We start from the raw sequence: 22,046 nt of genomic DNA, 5'->3' as shown, positions 1-22,046 counted from the left end.
ATGACAAGCTGGCCGGGAGCCACCAGCAGCAAACCTTGCTGAGGAATCGTGTAACGCGGAGGGCTCGGGGTGCTGGGGACAGACATCCAGGCACCCACCAGGGACAGCCACCTCCGCTCTGCCCCGGCTGCCGGACACCCCTGGCACACAGCGCTACCCACGGCGAGATCCCCGTGTGCAACGCCACCCCAAACAAGCCCTCCCTCTCCAAACCTCCTCCCTGGAGCCTGCTCCAGGCTGCTAAGTAGGTTGATTTTCAAGTATTTAATATCCAGTCGGATATTCAGCACTCTGGGTGGGAAAGTGGGGGGGTGGGAGGGAGGGATAAAAATCAGGCTCTGTCATCGCTCCCAAGAGCGACTCTTATACCCACACAGCCAGTTGGCACCAGCCAACCGTATCTCTGAATTTATGCTAATTCTGTCACTCATCATTACCAGTCAGGCACTCTGAAACCAGCTCTCTGGGAAACACCCCAGTTAGGCTCTATCCTTCCTGAGGAAGGATGAAGATAAATTTTAAGAACTATTTTTTCTTCAGTAAGGCTGAAACAGAACTCAAGTTCTTGAGGCTGGTAGAAAAGGACTGTTCCAATAAACACATCACGCAGGCACCTGTTTTTTTCAAAGACAAACTATCTTTTCAAAACTCACTGAAACATTTTAAATGTCTAAAAGCTAAGGCCACTTTCACCAGACACATTGCTCCCAACCATCTGACTTTTAGAGCCAAATCACCTCAGCTGGCTGCTCCAGGACCATTAATTTGGAGAACTGCACTCTGAGGTCAGCTAATGGCCCTGCCTCATCCACATACGATTTAGGTGTCTTTGTTTTCACAGTGCAAAGGATCATTTCATCAAAGCTCTTACACAGCCACACTCCATTTTAAATTCATGTTTCCCTTTAATCTACACATCTCTCCAGTGAGCTCCTTCTTCAGGCACGAGTGTCCCCACTGCCTTCCCTGTAAAACACTGCTTCCCACAACATCCCACCTGCCCTTACTGCTTTTATTTGCCCAGAGAGCAGTTATGTACCTCTTCACTCTTGCTAAGTTACCACCATTGACAGCCAACATCTGTCTTATCAACAAGGGTGGAACTGTTCTGCTCCACAGCAGCCATGGAATGGGCCAGGCCTCTCGTGCCCAAGGGAACAGAGTTCCACTGCCTTGTCCCAAAGAGGGGGGTGACGGACTCTGCTGGCGGCTTCATCATGAGGGCATTCTTACAAAATTTCCTTCCTGTTTAGTAACACATGAACTTCTCTGTATTAAGAGTATGAACTGTATAAAGAGTATTAACTAAAGCATTGATGCAATGTATGGGAAAAAGCCTGCAAAGCAAACTATTTACACATACAAAAAACTGTGTGACTATTTGGAAAAATGCCTCCATGCACATGGAATAGGAAGCATTCAGAGATGCATAAACCTATTTTATGTCTCATCTCAGGAGTTATCATCAAGCCAGCAACTGCGGTGGAACTGAAGCAAACTCAAGAGACATACATGTTGAAATCACCATCAGTACTTCCTACGGCAGTGAAATACTGATTAAAGATTTGCCATCTAAATACTGACTTGCACTGATCACACTTAACTTGTCAGATGTCTGATGATCCCAGAACAAGGCAATATATCCATAATCACTGATTTCAGTGGTCTCTAAGTTTTGGACTCAAAACACCAAGCACTGGGGCATATTTTATTTATACGCTCAGTGGCTGTAGAGCAGAATCATGTCATTGTTCAAACTGCTTAATCTGCCTCAGCATTTAAAATTAAAGTTGAAAAAAACCACTAGTGCTTTTAACTGTCCTTAAATTACATTAATTGCATTGTTAAGCACTTTAACAGCCTTATGAAGGCAGCTAAGTAAATCACTGCTCAGAAGTAAGTGTGTACAACCACCTCCCAAGCTCCACGCACAGGACAGAGCTGTCGATGCCCCAACCTGCAGAAGGAGGATCTCCCATACAGGAGGAATCAAAGCAGAGGCTACTGTTACTCTTTGCCCAGGCAATCTCTGTGTCAGCATCAACTGCTGGAACACCAATATATTGTGTGCACAGAGAGCACTCAAGTTACGCTGTCATAATTCTATTTACACCCTATCCTGCCAGCAGGCAACTGATGTCATACACCTGTATACAACTGAAAAACTTCCAACCTAGAAATTTCTGCTGGCAAGAGATCAACAGGCTGTAATGAGCACTGAAAACAAACTATCCAGCCTTCAGCCAGAGCTCAGTGATCACTGCCTGCACTATTGCACAGGGCTAAAACCTCACTGCTCCAAGTGCAAAGATGTCACTGCCAGGGTCAGCAACAGACTGAACAAAGTCAGTAGTGCTGGTGACCACAAACTTTGGATTTTTAGATCTACAGGCTCTCTCTTTGGGATGTGCTTTCTACATCCCATGTAACTGGAGAATGTACAGGTGTGGTGGTCAAACAACTCGACAGAATTATTCTTGTGCATTATAAATAAGCACACCTGTACTGACACGCAGAACATGGAACTTGCACAAAATAGCAGCCAAATTCTTACAGCAACGACAGGCACAAACTGAACCAAAACCAGATCAGGTTATTTTAAGAATAGCAATTATATCTATATATATATATATCTCACATATATATAATCTCGCACATATATATATATCCAGAGATACTTGATATACCGAGAAGAAACAATGGAATGAAATAAAGCAACCCAAAAGTTTCAAGCCATCTGTATATATCCATGCTGAGTATCAAACCATCTGTATTATATTCTTAGATCAGCTAAAGCAAACCACTGGCACCAGTGCCAAGATTGGCAGCAGAGACGATTTGGATCGCCACCAACGAGAACGAGCTACCATGTCTTTTAGAATAAATTTTGTAGCAAACACCAAAAGGGTTGATCAACACAGATTATCACAGCTACAACAAGCCAACTAGTTTAAAAAACAGCCTTTGCCATCCCACAGTGTTTGATTTTATGCCGTACGATAAACTCTACGCCTAAAAAGGAAATTCAGCTTCCCACTGTCCCTGTCCCGCAGCGAAATGGCTCAAACCACTCCAGCAGGTTTTGCACAACAGCACCAAGCACCTGCAAAAGGTGTCACCAAGCCCATACCACACATGAACGACTGCAGGAGTTCACAGCCATATTCAAACACACCAAAACCCCCCAGGAGTCAGGTGAGAGGCAACTGCACCACAAACTGAACCCTCAGCAGCATTTTCTGAAGCACAGCTTTAGGAAGGTCTCCTGCTCCAGCGTGAGACAAGGCTTGGCTTCCTTCATTTGAGAGACACCAGCAGCACCAAGTGACCCATGCTCATTTACTTCTTCTCCAACCCCAGCCTCCACCAATCTACAGCACCCCACCTCTCCCAAGAAATGTCATCAATCCTTTGAAGTCTAGCCTAAATTTCAAAGGCAAAAATGCCAAAATATCCTTGAGGATAAAGTTGCTGATGTAAAGAACATTGGCTAACCCCAGTAATTTTATTTTCATATTTTAAAAGAGCCCAAAAATAACTATTCACCACCTTTTCCTCTGCTTGAGATATTGAGAACAACCCGCCTACCAAAGAGTGTAATTCTCTTAGCGCTAGGAATTTTGCATGGGTGGAACTCTTTAGCTAAAAGTGATGATAAATAACACCTCCTCAATCCTGCAATCTCCAGAAACAGTTTACAAGAACTAATACATTAGGTGGATTTGCAATGTTAAACTAGAATTTCCCAACCCTCTGATGTCCACCTGAAGGATGCCAGGGGAGACATCAAGATCAAGGGAGCACAATACAAAGTTCAACTGTCTGAGGATCTTCCTTCCTCTCTACCGTCGCTGTTGTGAGAATATCTAGCTCTGTGATAAGTTTCTGTGTGGAGAATTAGCAAATATAACACATTGCCACATCCTGAAAGCTCATCCATCACCTCTCCAACAGCCTCACAGGACCCTCACTTTGCTGGGAAGCAAACACCAGCCCTAAACTGAAGGTACAACCCTCTAATGACAGATTTTTTTTTCAGCAATCACACAGCCCTTAGGTGTTAAATCAGAAAAATTAAGGAGCATTTTTTCAACCTTGTGTACAGTTTATGTACAAACTCTGCTAACTGATAAAAAAACAGTGTACACAGGTTCAAGAAGTTGCCTTCACATTCTTCTTACCTCTAGACCTGCCATACACAGGCCCACACACACTTCCATCAATGAAATGGGTCACATATGATTTTTTTAAACTTATGCATACACTCAATGCAAAGCACCTTCTGAAGAGTCAAATTAAAGGTATCAAAGAACAGCAAAATAATATCCTTTCCCGAATAAAACATATTTGCACTTTGAACTATGCATATTGTTTAACTCCGTTTGGAATCCTATTATGAGAAACTTATTTTATGAGTCTGCCAAAAAGCCTGGTTACCAGAAGCGTAATCACAGTAAGCAATAAAGGCTGACATGGAGGATATTTCTAGGCAATTACAGCAGGTGTTTTAAAGGCATAAAGCTGCAGAGTTATAAATCTATTTAGAGCCACAAACACAGAGAAAGCAAAAGGCGACCAGAAGGTTCAAACTCACACAGCAGACAAATATTGTTCCTCTTTCCCTGCAGAATGTAGAGGCTGCAAGAACAAGTCCACTGTGAAATTTGGCAAGTCAAAAGAATACAGTATAAAATACTGAGGTACAACAATCATTGCAAAATGAATGAAATGCCTCCAAAGGAGGATGCAGCATATATATATATATATATATATATATATATATATATATATATATATATATATATAAATAAAAGATACAAAGCTCCAAAAAATCTTACCACTTAGGGACTGCTAGATCACTTTTAAAATGTTGTTTGTTTCTAACTCAGTTAAGCAGGGTTGCATGTAATTTCTTGTGTTGCATGAAGAAGTTTGAAAAGACAGTCTAATGGGAGGTGTATACAAAAAGTAAAGTCGTAGATGTGACAAGCCCTATTCAGACCTTACAAAAACTTCTACATGAGCCATATCTACAGTGCAGAATTGGTGGAGGGAACCCAGGGAGAGATGACTTGCCAACACAACACGTAACTTTACAGAACGACTGCTGGTTATCAAAGTTGCACAAGCCAAGAGACAACACCAACTATAAATATGACTACCAGCTATTCTACACAACCCCAAGCGTCCTGCCAAGCCCTCCTTCATGTTCTCTCTCACACAGACAAAGGCCTCAAAGCCATGGGACATCTGCCAGGGAAACAAATGAAGTTAAAAAACCAGAAGAACATGAACATGTACTAACCTAAACTTGCGTGTTCTTTCTTCCCAATTCCTCCCCCAACACCTCCCCCTACAAAGACGATGTCTCAGTTTACTGTACTCTTTTCCTTCTCCCAACCAGTCTTAACTCTTGGACCAATGTTTTAAAGTTTCCCTACCTTTGAAAAAATAATGTTCAGTTCTTAAATGCTTTGCCAGATCTGGACCACACCCTGCCCTCTCCCAAAATCTTGGTTGCTTGTCTCCTATTGCACGTAATCAATTATAGCCCTTTCAGGTTTGTATTTTGCATGGTGGAAGCTGATCCAGAAAGGAGATTGCGCTTGTGTGAGCTTGTGTGTTTACACAAACACACACACACGTACACACACCTTGACAGAACTGTTTTGTCTCTGTAGAACTTTAGGGGATTTTCATGAAATGGAGTTTTTCACCTGTAAGCAGATAAGCACCTGATTAAAAAAAAGTAGCTGAAAATTTGCTTCTTACCAGGTCATGCAAATCACTCAAAATATGAAAGGAAAGAGCAGAATCCCTGTCATTCTATCACCACAAGAACTGGGAATCAGTCATATGCAATAACCACAGAAACATGCAGAGACACCCAGCAGACCTCTCCAGTTCCGCTGTACATTTCACTCTCCCCGTTCTTCTTCTCAGATTCAGTGTCAGACACCAACTCCGATGTTTGACAAAAAAGGGATACGGCAGATTGCCCACCAGCCGCAGCATGTGCTGCCAAGTGAGAAATACAAGCTTGGAAACAGGCTCGAGATTCCAGCCAGGACAGCAAGGCTCGGAGCATCACACCAGTGACATAACTAAGTGTGGTGGGAGAGGCTGGAGGGGACGTGGGAAGTTATTGCATGAAATAACACTGCAGTGCATGCAAAGGAGCTGTTTTCAGTACCCAGCAAGACAACTTCATCATTTAGGATTGCCAAGAAATAACTGCAGCTTTCTTCTTTCTGATTTTTCTTTTTTTAACTAAGTTGAACAGCTAAATCCCCTTTACTAGCCAAATGTGAATTTTCCAACATAACTTCCCTGTGGATGTTCTGTACCTAAATTTTCTTTATTAGCTACAGTAAAGTGACAATCAGCTTTCAGAGCAGAGCGCTCGGCAGAACAAGGATCACCTTGGGTCTAGTTCACAACTTTGGGCTCCTACAACATTGGAAAAGAAAGTTTACATCCTAGAAAAGACAAGAATCATCTTGTTAATTTGTTTGGTACAGCAGTGTGAACAGCACATGTAGACAAATACTCAATTTGTCTTCAGACAGTTTTTAGAAGACAGACATTTTATCAGCGGATCTGTTAACACTTTCCTTCAGAAAATATGTTTCGCCTGCCAGCAAACAAACAACAAAATAATGTGTCATATCTGTAAAACGAGGGAGAGAAATAATGAAGATTAGCTTCAAAGTGTTGCAATAAAACAACAATATCAAAGGCTGGAACATGGAATGCATGTTTCAGCCCCATGCTCACAATCTTACATTTGCTCTTTTACTCTGCAGTACCTGCAGACACGGTGGCATGACACGGTGATTCTCTCCAGTTCTGCTATTTAACAATAACCAAGGGAACGTGATGCTCGTGAACCCAGCTTGCAGTGGGTTGGAAGCCACTGCTGGAAACCAGGGCACCTCACACAGCCTGTGCTACACCCAGATGATCCTAAAAGGCAAATCAGCTAGCTCCACACTGGGAAAGGCACCTGGAGATAGTGCTACTTGTTCCAACCCTTCCCAAGTCAAGGAGCACCACTGCAACTGACTTACCCACTAACTTAAACTACAGGAAAAAAATTGCAGAATTCTGTTCTCTGTTTAACTTGACATAACAACTGCCAAGTAAGTGCTCTATTTCAAATTCAGGGGTACAGAAGAAACCAGCAAACTCTACATGGAAGCACTTTTGAGTGAGGCTTCCAAGATCCTGAAAACATTTTTAGTATGTTCCACAAATTGTAGTTCTAATTAAGGATTAAATTTGAAGACTAAACACCTCTTTATTTGAGGGCAAGGAGGCTTAAATCTTTTTGTATTAATGCTGAGCTATATCATCTGATATTTTTGCTCTGACCAACCTATAAAACCTGTCAGCTTCACTCAGTTTACACAGGGCTTTAATTATGTTTAACTAGAATGTGAATGATCTAATTACTTAACATCTTACAGCACAAACTACTGAGGACATCTGGTTGAGCAACTGGCAAAGGAGTTGGGGAAATAAAACCACTGTTGTGTACCCTGCTCAGGACCCCTGCAAACAGCTCTCCCTCCAGACAGCTTCCTTTTTCCATCCCACCTGAAATTTCTGGTGCCTGAAAGCAGCTCTGTGAGAAATCATCCACCAGCTCAAAGAAAACAGTCAGGTAAAGAAAAACTCTTAGTGCCACGAGCAGGATGATGGGACTTGGAAGAAGTTTATCATTTTGCTTTGTTCATCATCAGGTGAAAATCCAGATCATGCTGTTGGCCTCTCTGGGGCTCCTTCTCCCACCATTCTTCACGAATTGAGACATGGAAGATCACCCTGAGCACAAGAACACTAAAACTGGTGTCAGCTCACCTACATCAGTGCCAGCAGGAAGCTCTCACACCTGCAAGCCTTGAAGATTTTAAAGTTTTTAACCTTTAAGGGAGCAGATTTTAGTAAAACCAGCAAAAACTCCACTGGGGCACTATGAAGTCATACAGAGAGCCCTGAGGTTAAACTGGGAATAAGCAGCAATATGAGCTGAGGATCCTTCTGGCCACAAACGCTTAAATGGTTTCTCTAATGTCAGCCTTGGTCAGAGTCTTTCCCTAGGCCTGGCCCCCTGCCAGGGCGATATCACACTTCATACCTGAGGACTGTTCAAAGAAAAGGGTGCCCGAAACACAGGAAGCTGCTGTCGTGACCCATATTGAGCAGACAAGCTCCCACTTTGATCTCTTCGCCTTGAAACCGCAGCACTCTCACCCAACACATTAACCTGACGTGGTCAAAGAAGAAATAAAACCTGAAAGTTCTGCTCAAAAACCCAGTTAAAGCTGCCGTTTTCTGTCTTTACTTTTCCTTAACGAACAGATGGAAACCAGCAATAACCATCTGGGTAAAGCAGCAATAGCTGTAAAGCACAATAATTCCACAAAAATACACTAACAAGGTCAGTTAAGTGTTTCTTTAATTGTCTCTTGCCCGTGACCTTTTTCAAAGATTTCAGACGAAAAAACAAAACCAAAACAACTTATGAAAGATCCTTTGGCATCTCTGACAGCACCACAATTCAATGCTGTATCCTGGGGAAATTTCAGAAGGGGAACAACATTCTGCCTTCCCAGATTTCCCTGTTTCCCCCCGACCTCCCAGGAAGAACATGCAGCTTTCCATGCTCCACGACAAAATTGATTATCCCTGAACGAGCAGTAAAACTAAACCATTCCTGTACGTGCAATGCAGCAAATGTTTTGGAATCCTTCAAGATCAAAGCCACTCTATTAATAAACTTATATTTTTATATTCCTTGCAACTGAAAAATCCAATTAAAACACTACAGTGACCTTTTACCAGAGAACAACTGTCACAGTGAGGACAGGATCAGAAGATACCCGAAGCAGGGTTCCAGCAAAAATGGGATAGACAGGGAAAGAGACTCCTGCAGTTGTTTTATATCAGTCACTGGGGTGGTAAAGGGTGGCCTAATTCAATAGGAAGATCTGAGAGGCTTTTATTAGGTCTCCCAAGTAGTGTAACTGACAGTTAAACAAACAAAGTGTCAGCCCTTAAGTCAGCATTTAGAAAGTAAATTTATAATGAAGAGCTGACAATCAAGACACCGTACAAAGGGGCTGCTGCCAACCAACAACTTTAAAAAAAAAAAAGGGGGAACTAGATATGGAATGAATATTTCTTACCACTGAAATTAACTTCACAACTGGTTGGTAAAATGATAACAGCAAATAAATAGGGCACAAAACACTATGAAGTGTGACTGCCATGACATCCCTGGAAGCAAGGCAAGAGCACTGGATCGCAGCCCAGCAGCAGTGGCTGCACTCTCCCACACCAGGCATTCCCACTGGCTCACCAGCTCCCATCGCATCCACCTCACGCACAAGACCAAAGTGCACCCAGAAATGAAAACTAACACTCAGAGCCATCATCTGCTGGTATCAGGACCTTTCACACCAGTTTGTGTGCTCCAGAAGAAAGGCTCTAACCCTAATTCCTGCCTGCCATCACCTTTCACCAGCCGAGTGTCAGGAGTGCAAAGCCAGGACCTGGAGACACAACAACCTTTGGCACACAGGCAGCAGCCAAGCATGGAAAGCACTTTTCCAACCCCTGCAGCCTGTGCTGGATGGCCAAGCAGAGCGTGCTGCAGTCCCAAACTAACATTTTAGCCCTTGCAGTGAAGTTAATTTTTAAAACGATGGCACGTACGACAGCTCTGGGGCACAGTGACCACTTTCTAAGATCCTGAAATCAATCTGAACTACTAAATTCTTCTTCTAATCCCAGTTAAAGTAGGTTTTCACAGTTCCAATTTTAGACTTCAAGTTCTATTTACAGGACAGAAAATCCCAGATAGTGACACTAATCAAGTTTTACTTAGCTTGGCATATTAAAGAACTAACTATTCTCAGGATATGCCAGAACATCTCAGATGCTAACAGATTTTAATTTATCGTCTAAACCAAGCTGATCACAGCACAGTGTGTGTGATGTTTTAATCATTTGTGCTGTATTTAATACATCACTCCAAGAAAAAAATCCCACACAGTCCTGGTCTCACCAGCTGATGGCCTGGAGCACGGCAAAGGCCTCACAAAGAGAAGAATGTGTATCACAAGCTGTACAGAAGAACTCCGCTTTACATTAAAACTTTCCAGCCATGGGACTGACCAAAGCTCTGTCTGCACTTAAAAAGAAGCCTGAAACCACCTCCTCCTCACGAGCATGGAAACAGCAAACCAAGTTTTGGACATAAAACTGAGACCATGGCTTAGTAAGACAGTTTAATTTGATTCATATCCTCACCTAAACCAGGGAATTAATCCCCAGTCCTGCAGGGGTTAAGGACTGTCAGTAACACTGATGGCACCCAGAGTCTCACAGGATCAGAACTCACAGCAAAAAAAAGTTCTTCTTCAGGAAAATACAAAAATAAAATTCTTACAAAGTACAGAATAAATTCTTATAGAACAATTCCTCCCTCCTTACTGTCTGCTTCATCCTGGGAAGCAAGAGCACAGCACTCCCTGAGCTCACCCCTATACAGCCACAAGTATCCACTCACTTTTGGAAGGAACGAAAAAAAGATATTCTGAGTTTCAAGGGGTAATTAGGAGTATAAAGTACATTTTCCTAAGAAAACAGGCAGGGTGTTGTGAACAGCAGCAGAGAGATGAGCTGAGAACACAATATTAGCAAGCTGCCCTTTTCCAACATCCCAAGAATTTCAAAAGCAAGACTCCATGCCAAAAAAAAAATGTGCAGAAACCTATAAGCAAAAGAAAACTAGAGCTCCTGAAAGAGGCAGGGCAGAGCTGGAAGAAGGGGGTGGAGGAGAAACCAGTGCACTCAACTGTATTTTTTAAATCCATGAAACACTTCTTGCACTCAACTAAAAGAAACTAAGGTTACAACTGTGTAAACAACTCAGCACACAAGTCTCTCCACAGAAAATCAATTGCAAGACTACTGGCTCCATGTTTTTAAATGTTTAATATTATCCCATCCCCACAATTAATATTAGAAAAGCAACTATGCTCATACCAGACATACCAAACCGAAGCTGAGTTCTATCAATATTAACACACACAAATCTGCAACAGAAAAACAGATATGTAGTTCACTGACAAAATTAACATTCTCATGTTTCAGATCCTAGACAAAGGGTACATTTTATTTATGGATGAAAATGAAGCAAACATCTTTAAGTGACAACATGATACAAATTTACTTTGACGTGAACATGCAATAAAACGTGTAAACACCCAATAAAAAATAAAATGAAAAATAATTACAGACAAGACACAAGTATAAATTTTATTGAGCTACTGCGACAACATTTCTGTGTCACATCAATGAAATAACAAGAAAAAGAATGGAGCTGATTAGAAACATGAGATAAAGGCAAAGACGAGAGGCTGCTGGACTAGGATGGAGAGATTCATCTTTGCTCACAACTTAACCCTGGGCAGGGCTAGAAAGGGCAGCTCCTTCCACCCAGGCTCAGCCAGAAACTCTGACTACACACGTCTTAAAAATTCAACACATGCAGTAATGCTCACTGGGTGTTGTGCTGAACAGGGATAAAGTTTATCCACCTGTGCCAAGCTCACGGAGCAGGAGATGGATATTCCTGATGGCACAAGCAGCCCATCTAAAGCACAGCCTCCAACCCCACTGACAGCTGGAGCAGGTATATATACTACAAAACCTGGGTAATTTGGATAAAAGAGAAAAGTTGATGTAAGAAAAAGTTTCGAGCTATCCCATGCTGTGTCTTTGGTGAATAATGAATTTCAGCCTTCAAGTACAGGTCCAACATTTCTCATAAGGACTGCTCTGCACATCTCCTCTCTCTCCTCTCTTTGGCCATCCAGAGGGCTCAAAGGATCCCAGTTACTGTCCTTAAAACCACCAGAGCATGGCTTGGGATGGAAGATCCTCCTTGCCCTTGGCTGGCAAGGAGGCTGGCCTGTCCTGCTGAAACAGGGAGCTTTTTCAAACCTTGGGCTGCACTTTGAAATGATGCAACCACAAACTGCTGAATTTTTAATTCAACATTCATATTGCTGGCTGCCTATAATGTAAATTTTAAGCAGCCTTCAATATACAGAGAAATCTGAAGGGAAACCTGATAAATTGTACATTACACCAAACAACAGGGAGGTATGTTTCAAAGTAAGAGTGTGTCTATGTATGAGTAACTCTAGATTATAACCTTATAACCAACTGCAAGAAACATTTTTTCCAGTGATTTAGTACCAATCATTCTCAATATTCGTCTAGGACAACCGACAACTCAGTTCTTTTTTCTCACTCATTTCTGCAGAAATTGTTCTCTGCAACAGCCTGAAAAGCACCTACAAATCAGCACCAGCATACTCTCTGATTGAGCCATTTAAAATATTGAGAACAAAGGTGCAGAAAACATAACCATCGAGTCTTGTTTATCCACAAGACACTATTAAGCAGCAGCAAAAACCAACAGTAACTGCTAACTCACAATCTTGTACCTCAAAGAGGGGCTGGCAGCATCATCTGTGTTTCCCAGATGGAGAAACAAACCAGTGGAGGTGAGGACATGTTGAGGGCTGGAGCCAGGAATGGGGATGGGGCAACTCCTGACAATGAGATTGCAGTTCCCAACTCGTTTGAGAGTCCCTGCCAACTCCTGACTGCGCTCACACCGAATCTGAAGCAGTTCAAGGCTCTGGGTGTCAGCACCAGCCCCACTCAGCACCACTGCCCCAAGTGAGTGCTCACAGTACAGAGATATTGGATGGGCAAAACACACCAGCTTCAGCTCTTTGGTAAGAGAAATCTTTTGTTTTCTTTAGAATATTGGTTCAGCAACACCATGAAACCACAAACACCTAGCAGAGATACCAGCGAGAGCAGAAGGAGCAAGACTTAACCCATCAAACTTCCACTGCATCTCATCATCTGCAGAACTCCCTTTTGGCTTCACAGTTTTGTCCCTACAGGAATAAGCCAGGGCATTTCCACTCAAAACATACAAGCTTTTGCCATCTAAGATATATCTAGTCTGAGTCTTCATTTAAAAAAAAGAAAAAAATGTCAAAAGCTATGAAATTCCCTGGGGTTTTTTTGCCCTCCCCCCCTTTTATTTTTCAGTAAGAACAATGAGAATGCTTCTCCTATTCATCATACCTGAAAATACCATGCAGCTGGTTAGAAAGCTACCAGGAAACACAAACCCTGGTTGTCACAGGGCAACGCTAAGAATCTGTCAGTGCACTCTGAAGTCACACCATCACCTCAGTATCTCATGTACAAATTTTCCCAGGATGTTTCCACAAGGACAGCCTGGTGGCAAACCCCAGCTGATCCTTTCTTAAGGTCAGCAAGTGCAGGTGAGGTGGATTTGGTGGCAACACTACAGCCAGGCATTTGCTGGGAGACCCACCACAGTGCCCAGTGCACTGCCCAATATTTCTATAAAGGCTAAAATAAGCTCTCTTCTCCCAACTGCACTGCAACAAGTTTCATTTCCAAGTCCTAGGTTTATGCTCACTCCTTACCTCCTTCCTTTCTTCACCACTTCCCTCTACCCCCTCCACTCCTTTAAACAGTGTCACTTCCCCCACACCACTTGTTTTTATTTTTACTTCCCTCTGACATTACTGCCCTCAGCCTGTCACACGTGAGCCACAGACAGAAGCCAACATTTCTCAGCAAGGAAAGACCTCTGCAATGTGTCAGAACTGCTCCTGCACACACCCTCCCCAAGCCCATAAAGGCAATCCCACAGTGACGTGATAAAGCAGCAGCACTGGACCATCCCACCTCCACAGCTCAAGGGATGTGATAAAATGTTTGCAGGAATCAGACCATGGTTTGGTCTCACCTGAATACCCGTGTGCAATGCACACCTGGGCTCACCTATACAAGATCTCTGGATTCAGCAAGAGGAATGGTCACACTCCTGTGGAATTCATGCAGCCATTTACCCATATTTTAGCCTAAATTTTCTTATCATTCACAGAAAACTTGTCCTGGCACTCCAAATGCTGCAATCTCCAGGCTTGCTCATTCACTAAGGTACCTTTCCACACAAAAGAACAGAACCACAGGATCTGCTCAGCTCTGATGTATGAACTCCTCTGAAAAACCTCGGAGACAGCCATGGCCTACATCCCTACCCGCCTCAAAATGCTCACAACCAGAGACACAAAGACATGTGGGAATTTAAAGCATCTAAACACAGCAGCTTAAAATACTTCTGTGCATCTGCTTTTGAGCCTTTCAAAGAATGAGTAATCTTCACCTCTGTCTTCCCAGAGCAGATCACTGTAGTCCATGAGCCACGGGAGGAGGATAAGCACCACCCCAGCTGCCTTCCCTGCTCCCCGGGAAAGGCAGCACAGCTCCAGCCCTCACAGAAACTTCCTTATTACCCCAACTGCCGACAAAGAAATCGAATTATTGCAAGGCAAGGGGGCAAGTGAATTGCCAGGGAGGCAAAAAGCTGTTAGACATGAGTGTGACAGGCTCCAGCTTCAAAGCCCTGCCTGCTGTAACACGCGCACAGGGAACTGTCAGGCACCTCCCAGCTTTAGCACTTTCATACCAAGAATTACCTTTATTCAGGGTCAATGTTTAACTCTGCTCAGTCACAGGAGGGACCAAGTAACAGTGCAGAAAGAAGTGCTGTGTCTTGCTAGAGAGAGAAGCACAACCAGGGTACAGTGGTGGATCTAGTGCAAATTCCTTACTGCCTACTGCTTTCCTGGAAATACAAGTACTGTAGGACAGCAGTGGAGACCTTTGTTACATCCAACAACCTACACCCAATTGTGTTTAATCTTTTATAAAAACCTAATATCCAACAACCTGTCTGCATTCCATGTTCTTCACAATCCAACCAGTGCAATAGCCTGTATTTTCTTCATTATAGCTGCCAATAAAGGTAGAAATCACTGATTTGCCTTGTCAAACCAGAGACAACAAAAACAAGCTGAGAACCTATGTCACAAAATGAGTAGGATTTATCTTATGTTCACTAATTTAAGGACACTATTCCTGACTGTGAAGTCTAAGTCTCTCTCATCTTTCCTGGTACATTCAACTCCATGTGTGAGCACTCCAGTACAAGTCTTCTCCCAACACTCCTTGTCTTGGGCAAACAATCCCATTTCAGCTTTCTCCCTCTCATCCCCGCATCTTTCTCCCCACTCCCCCATTCCAGCAAAGCTGGACCATTGTCACTGTATTTCCAGTCCAGAAAACATTGTATTTTTAAGGCCTTCCCACAAAGTATATGGGAAAGAACCAAGCACATGTGCAGGAAATACCTGGATAGGCAAGATGGGAACTTACCACCCTGCTTACATAGAAAGACTACAAGCCAGTGCACACTGCTGCAACACACTGCCTGCTTGGTGCCTTAAAATATACTAATCATCCACATATGTGACTGTTCTCTCCCCAATAAATAAACTGCCTTTATTCTCAGCCTCGGTGTGATCAAACTGAAACTGTGGATTATGCATTTTTCTACATCCACTTTTTGCATTACAAATCAGCTTGCAAATAAAGAATAACTGTTCACTGGAATTTTAGACTGCATGTAATTTCTTCTCCAGCAAATGTTTCACCCATTACTTATTTGGTATTGTTAGACACAGCCAACCAGCACAATTTTTTTTCAGAAAACTCCCAACCACTACCACATCCCAAATCCTGCCTATTGCACTTCTCAATACATCATCCAATTAACCACAAACTCGGCATTAGAGCAGAGTGACCGAAACATGCACTGATTCTGCCACATTTCTGATAGCATTATTTCATTGCAGGAACAGAACAAGGGCTAGAAAAGCTCCCAGAGATTTCCTTCCAAGGAACAGGACTCGAGAAATCCTATGAAAGACAAGTTCTTGAGCTAGAAGTGCATCAAGGGCCTTTCTTCTGGTACGTCAGGTGTGGTGGGTGTCCAGGAACATCACCCTGACCACAAGCTGCCAAAGCTTTCCTGCTGCAGGGAAGCAGTGATTGCTCTTGGAGTATCTTGGCAGCAGTGCCCTGGCTTGGCCATCCCTCCCTTCTCTGTATTGCATCTTCCTGCAGGAATTCCCAGCTGCTTTCACCACAGCTCTCCGAGCAGGTGAGGGGAGCAGAAAGTGTGCACAGCAGCTGGACACTCTTCTCCATACCCACATTCAACTACCATTATAAACAGAAAAGTACTGACTACTTTGAGGACAGAAACAATTCTACAGTGACCTGCACAGGTACATAAAATTAAACACTCAGACCTGATCACTAATTCCATTTCTGATGAAGCATATGAACTCCTTCACAAATCAGTCTGTGCTCTGGTACCACCAGACCCAACTAAAAGATGCCAACAACTCCACCTGTTTCTAATTCAGTAACAGAAAGACGTCCATTTTTGAAAGCTACTCATTACAACTTAGTTTTTCCAGATTTTGGTGCAGATTTTATAAGATCAATGGTTTACCTTAAACAATTAGTCACAGCCTGCACAGAACTAATACTCCATCCTTACTTTAATCATATATGATGCATTACCAGGATGAGATTTTAAAAAACGAACACATTAGCAAGATTTGCCTTTAGATTTCCACTCCCCAGCTTGACGGTAACGAGTTCTGCCATTCTGCTCAAAAGCAGTAAGAAACTGTACTTTTTACCAGTATGTGAGCCTGTCTTAAAAAGCTACAATGACGTTTTGAGACTTGTGTTTACTGTCAAAATAACTACAGATAGTTTGTTAAGTTTTCAAAGGGTATTAACTTCTTCCATTCGTCCTGAGATCCAACTCAGAGCTGTGGCTCAAGCTAGACTTACTCCTGCTGGTCAGAGAGACCAGCTGCCTCCTCTGATATTGATACATACACACATATTCAGAAATACTAAGCAAGCTGTCAAGGAGAGCTGCATGCTGTGCCCATGGGAACACGAAGCTCCTTTTCCTGTTCTCCAGCAAAAGGTTGTTTTCAGAGTGAAGGTGATGGTGACATCAAAAACTACAAACAAACCAGGACCACGGAACAGCAGGTTACCTTCACGCTGCTGAACTGATTCCAATCACACAACTGCTACCAAATGGGACGTGCAGCTTTAACTCAAGGGCAGCAGCATTTCTCCAGTGATTTCATTTGCATTTACTGCCACAATATTCGCTGTTTGCAAGGGTCTGTTTTCTCTGAGCACTGCAATTCCCTCCCCATCAAACATGGGTCCATCTACCACCACATGGCAAACTGAGGCAGCAATGCCATGCCAACTCCACAATTTCTTTAGGAATCGTGCCAACCTTTACTACAGAAAAGGGTTAATGTTCAGCTGCGTGCCTCGCAGGTACAGTCTCAAGTGAAGAGCCCCGTTTGATACCTGTAGGAAGCTGCCATTTTTGCATCTCATATTCCATTTGTGAACAGACCTTTTTGTTCTTTAATCCAAGTTCTGAATTATTTAATCCTGTCTCCAACACTTGAAATACCTTTCCCTATAAACAAGGGGTTATTTAGCATGAGGAAATAAATAATTTAAAAAGTCAGACCCTAAAGTGTTCCTGGCTCTGTTTTTAATTAATATTGATACAATCTGGAGAAATCTGCTGCTTAATATCACAAGGCAGGTCGAAGCTCATCAACAGTTAAACGTCTCCTTCCAACAGAAGGTGGAAGAGGAAGTTGGGAGCAGCCGGGTACGCGGCGCTCGCTGCCAGCGATCCGGGACTGCCCAGTCCCAGCTCCTCACAACTTTCTCCTGCACAGAGAGAGCCAGCACACCCTGAGCTACATGAGCTGGAGTTCACAGGGCTCAGGTGCAATTGTGTTAAGCATAAATCCTCCAGGCTTTCGTGCTGGAACAGAGAGTACACGGAAGTATTTTTATTTTCTACAATTCCACGCTCAAAATACGTCAGTACAAGTGCAGGACGGGGATAAAGGGAGGCACGGACAATTCTGTGGGACTCAACTTCATCCCCGGTAATGATAGTTTTTATAGCACATTGCCTCATCTGCAAGTGGGAGTAAATATTACACTACCTCTTCGTGCAGATGGGTGGGTAAAAAAAAAAATAAAAAGCTAATTTGAAACAAATTAACTATTCTGCATATGGAGGAAGGCACTCTCTTCCCTTCCTGGTCACTCCAGGACTCTCTGCAGACAGGCTGCGTGCAAAGTTAACAAACTCTGTGGTGCTCACAGACTGCCTGGTGAACCTGCCAACAGGTGAACAGCCTCAATCCGCAGCGGGGATAAATAATCACCAGTTCTCAAAAGCAGGTAATGAATATTGTTCAAACAACTCTAAGCTGGCGTTACCAGAATGCTTCAAAGGAGAAGCTACAAGCTGTTCAAGTCAGACTGTCACATTTAGTCTGCAAAAACGAGATTAAGGTTTGTACAGTGATACTCCACAACAGGTTTTACAGTATGCACAGAAATTAAATTATGATAAAAGTGAGCTATTTTTTACTAAAAACAGAATAGAACAATCTATCAAAATGCCATTTGGCTGTGTTCATTACATTTTAGAATTTAATTTACATGATAGATACTTTAGCATAATATGTTTTAATCAATAAGCATTTCTGAAGGCTTTATTTTTACAGGCAATATTTAGACTTGTTCACCGTTAAATGTAACGCCACAGCAGCGATGTTCGGAGCGTTTATTTTCCTATGCTAAGCAAGTACAGCCACACGTACACAGAGGCAAAAGCAAAAGTCCACAATTAGAGATGTCAGACCTTGTTTAACTACATCTCAATTTAATCCATTTTATTTTATACAATTCTACATCTGGATCTCATTTTCTGTATTCCTGTAGGTATTCCGGGTCACTATTAAGAACCCTTTCAAGTTAGCAAAGTTCAGCCAAGTCTACCTTAATCCAAAACCTTTAAAAGAAATAATAAAACGCGAAAGGGGGTGGAAGACGACACAGAAACCTGAAACAAAACGCTACTTTACCCCACCTCCTAATGCACCTGAAAGTCGGAAGGGACCAGCCTCCTAGCACAGATCCCACGCAACACTTCCCGTTTCGGGGGCTGCTGGGGTGGGATTTTTAGCATCGCTCCCGCACGCCCGGCCGAGGGGAAGGGAGGGCGGCAGGACCCGGGTCCCGCTGCCAGCCCCTCGCCAGCATCCCCTCACCTCCAGCGGGAATGCGGTTCTGCCCAGCATCAGCGCACCATCCCTCCGCCTGCCGCAGCCTCCGGCCGGCTCCAACGCCGCCTCCACGGGGGCCAGGGTGGGCAGCCGCCGGCTTTCGAGCCAATTTATTTAAACGGGAGGCAGCGGCGGGTTTGGAGAGGCAGGGCAGCGCCTTCCTGCGCCAATCAACTGGGAGACACGCGTGTTGCAACCCCATTCACGGCGGGAGCAGCACCGATACAGCGTCTGACAACCCCCCCGCCCGCCCCGGCCTTATCTGTACCCCGGCAACTCAATTAAAACGTGGGGCCGCAATTCCCCCAGGGACGCTCCCCCGGGGCAGGGGGAGGGAGGCCGGTCTGCGAGGACTTTCCTTCGCAGGAAACGGCACTTCTGGGCTCTCCCGAGCCAGCACAGTAAAGCATCAATATTCCGCTCATCTGTCAGATCCTGGACAGCAGGAGAGGCTGGAGAGCCCGTGAATTATGTAACGTGCCCTCCCGTCGCCGCGGGGAGATGCGCCGCGATGCCCCCGCCGGCCGGGATGCCCCCGCGCCCCTCCCCGCACTCGGCGCTGCCGCTGCCCTCCCGAGCCCCCCTCTCCGCGCACCGGGCGCTCGCCCCTTCCCACCCCGCGGGACCCTCCGCCGCTCCCTCGCTCCCTCCCTCCCGGAGGATCCCGCCGCGTCCCCTCCCCTCGCGGCCCGGCGCGGTGCCCGCGGCGGTCGCAGGGCGGCGGCCGGAGCCCCGCGCCCGGCGGAGCGGAGCGGAGCGAGGGCCGGCACCCCGCGGCGGCGGCGGGGAGCGCCCGCCCGCCCGGCCGGCACCACAGCGCCCCCAGCCCCCGCCGCTCCGCGCCTGCACCGCCAGCCCGCCCGGCGCCCCCACACAAAGTCCCAGCACTCGGTAAACTTTCCCCGGCTCCCGGCGGAGGAAAAGCGGCGGGGACGCGGCGGCGGGAAGGGGGCAAGCGGCGGGGAGGGAGAGGCAGGAGGCGGGCGGGGGATGAGCGGCGGCCGCCGGGAGTCCCGCCGCGCCCGCCGCCCCGCACGGCCCCGCCGCCGGGGGGGAGCGCGGAGCGGGGAAAGAGCAGCCCGGGACGGAGCGGGCGAAGCGGCGGCGGCCCCGGCAGCGGCGGCTCCGGCGCCATCTTGGGCTGATCGATGAATTGAACAAAGAGGATCAATTTCCGATGGGGCCGGTGATCGATGGCGGGGGGGGCGGAGGGAGCGGAGCGCCGCGGCCGGGCGGAGCGGGGGGTTCCCTTTAGGCGGCGCGGGCCGGCAGCGGGAGGAGGAGGGGGAGGCCGGGCCCGAGGGAAGGCGGAGAAGGGAGGGAGGGGGGGGTCCGGCGGCGCGGCCCGGCCGGTGCGGCGAGCGGGGGAGCCTGACCTGCAGCTGCTGTAAATCAAAGCGCTTCCAATATTGAAACATCGATCCCACATTGGCCGCCATCTTGAGACATATTGAGACAGAGTGAGCGGCTGATAGAGAGAGAGGGGCTGGAGTTCAGGAGCCGGGAGGGAGGGGGAGGGAGGGAGGGAGAGAGGGAGGGAGCCGGCGGGAGGGGGGAGGAGGGGCGGGGGGGCAAGGGGGAGGGAGGCGGGCAGGGAGCGCCCAAATCCCGGCCTGGAGCCCGCCCGGAACACGGACTCAGCCCGCGCGCTCGCGGGGGGGGGGGGAGAAGGGGCGCCGCGCCCGCGCGCTCACGGCGACCCCGCACCCCCCGCCCCGCGCCCGCGGGGACCCGCGCCAGGGGGGGACGCGGGACACGCGGGGGCGGCGCCGGCAGCGCGGGGGATGCGGAGAAAAGCGCGCAGAGCGCGGCCGCGCCGTGCGGGGGGATGCGGGGACAGCCGCGCGGGGCGATACGGGGCCGGGGGGATGCGGACACGGCCGGGCGCCGCGGGGGGGGGGGGGGGATACGGGGCCAGGCGGGCAGTGCGGGGCCGGGCAGTGCGGGCATGCCGGGCCGGGAGGATGCGGGGCGGTGCGGGGACGGCCGCGCGGTGCGGGAGGGTGCGGAGCCCCCGCGGGCGCGGTGCGGGTTCACGGCAGCGCATCGCCCGGCAAATGGTGCCCGAAGCGGCGGGGGGAGCCCGCTCGGGGAGCCGCGGGGCTAAAATTAGCCAAGTGCAGAGAGTTTAGGGGAAACAACAATGAAAAAGTGCATCGGGGGCAGCGGGTTCCCGGCGTCCGGGGCGGTCCGGGAGCGCTTGGAACGGGATTTCTTTAGCGGGGACAGGCGCTCCCTGCCAGGGCCGGTGTCGCCGGCCGCTGCCCAGGGGGGACGGATCGCACGGAGGTTGGAAAATCAGATCCCAACCCCGCGCAGGATATCCATAGAAACGGAGATTAAAAGGATGAAATAACTTATTTTGTTCTAAACAATAATGTTGCTATAAATACGAACATTTTCCTTGTTCCCTTCCTGAAAAGCACAGAACATTTTAGCAAGCTCATCTCCTAACAAAACAAACCAGTGTACACAAACAGGCTGCAGATACCTTGCCCCCTTCGAAAGCATTCCCTGTTTTTACTGGGAAATGGGCAAACCTACAGTCTGTACCTGTCCTCTCTGGAATCAGTAAACTGCACGGTATTTTTCCAAATACAGCTACTTTTGCTGTTTTGCACTTCATCTGTAAAAGGAAAATATCTCTTCCCCCCCCAAGTGAGTGATTGTAGATTTTTTCTCAAATTGTATTTGATCACTGAGTGAATTTAGTGCTCGCTCAAGTCCGTGGGCTGACTGCTTGGAAATGGCTCTGCCTGTCTTTGGAGAAGTTACAGCAGAGACGGCGGCAGAGCAATTGCCACAGATTATTTCCCAATCTGCTGCCGGCCTCCTTTGGAAGAGCACCATCATTTCAACCTC

General features: G+C 46.3%; 1 protein-coding gene across 4 annotated transcripts in view; it reads right to left on the bottom strand.

Moving 5' to 3' along the window:
- CUX1 (cut like homeobox 1) overlaps positions 1 to 20,726 on the bottom strand; it is a 270,436-nt gene extending 249,710 nt beyond the window's left edge. For all 4 annotated transcript variants that reach the window (XM_082294439.1, XM_082294436.1, XM_082294437.1 and 1 more), the window contains exon 1: positions 20,561 to 20,726. In XM_082294439.1, the coding sequence (XP_082150565.1) occupies positions 20,561 to 20,623 (63 nt within the window). In that variant the 5' untranslated portion in view covers positions 20,624 to 20,726. The remainder of the gene's footprint in view (positions 1 to 20,560) is intronic.
- Positions 20,727 to 22,046: the final 1,320 nt, after the last annotated feature.

This window comes from Coloeus monedula (assembly GCF_965178545.1).
Source record: "Coloeus monedula genome assembly, chromosome: 20".
Classification (NCBI taxonomy): domain Eukaryota; kingdom Metazoa; phylum Chordata; class Aves; order Passeriformes; family Corvidae; genus Coloeus; species Coloeus monedula.
Note: the sequence above shows the minus strand (reverse complement) of the source record. Positions and strands in the feature narration are given on the sequence as shown.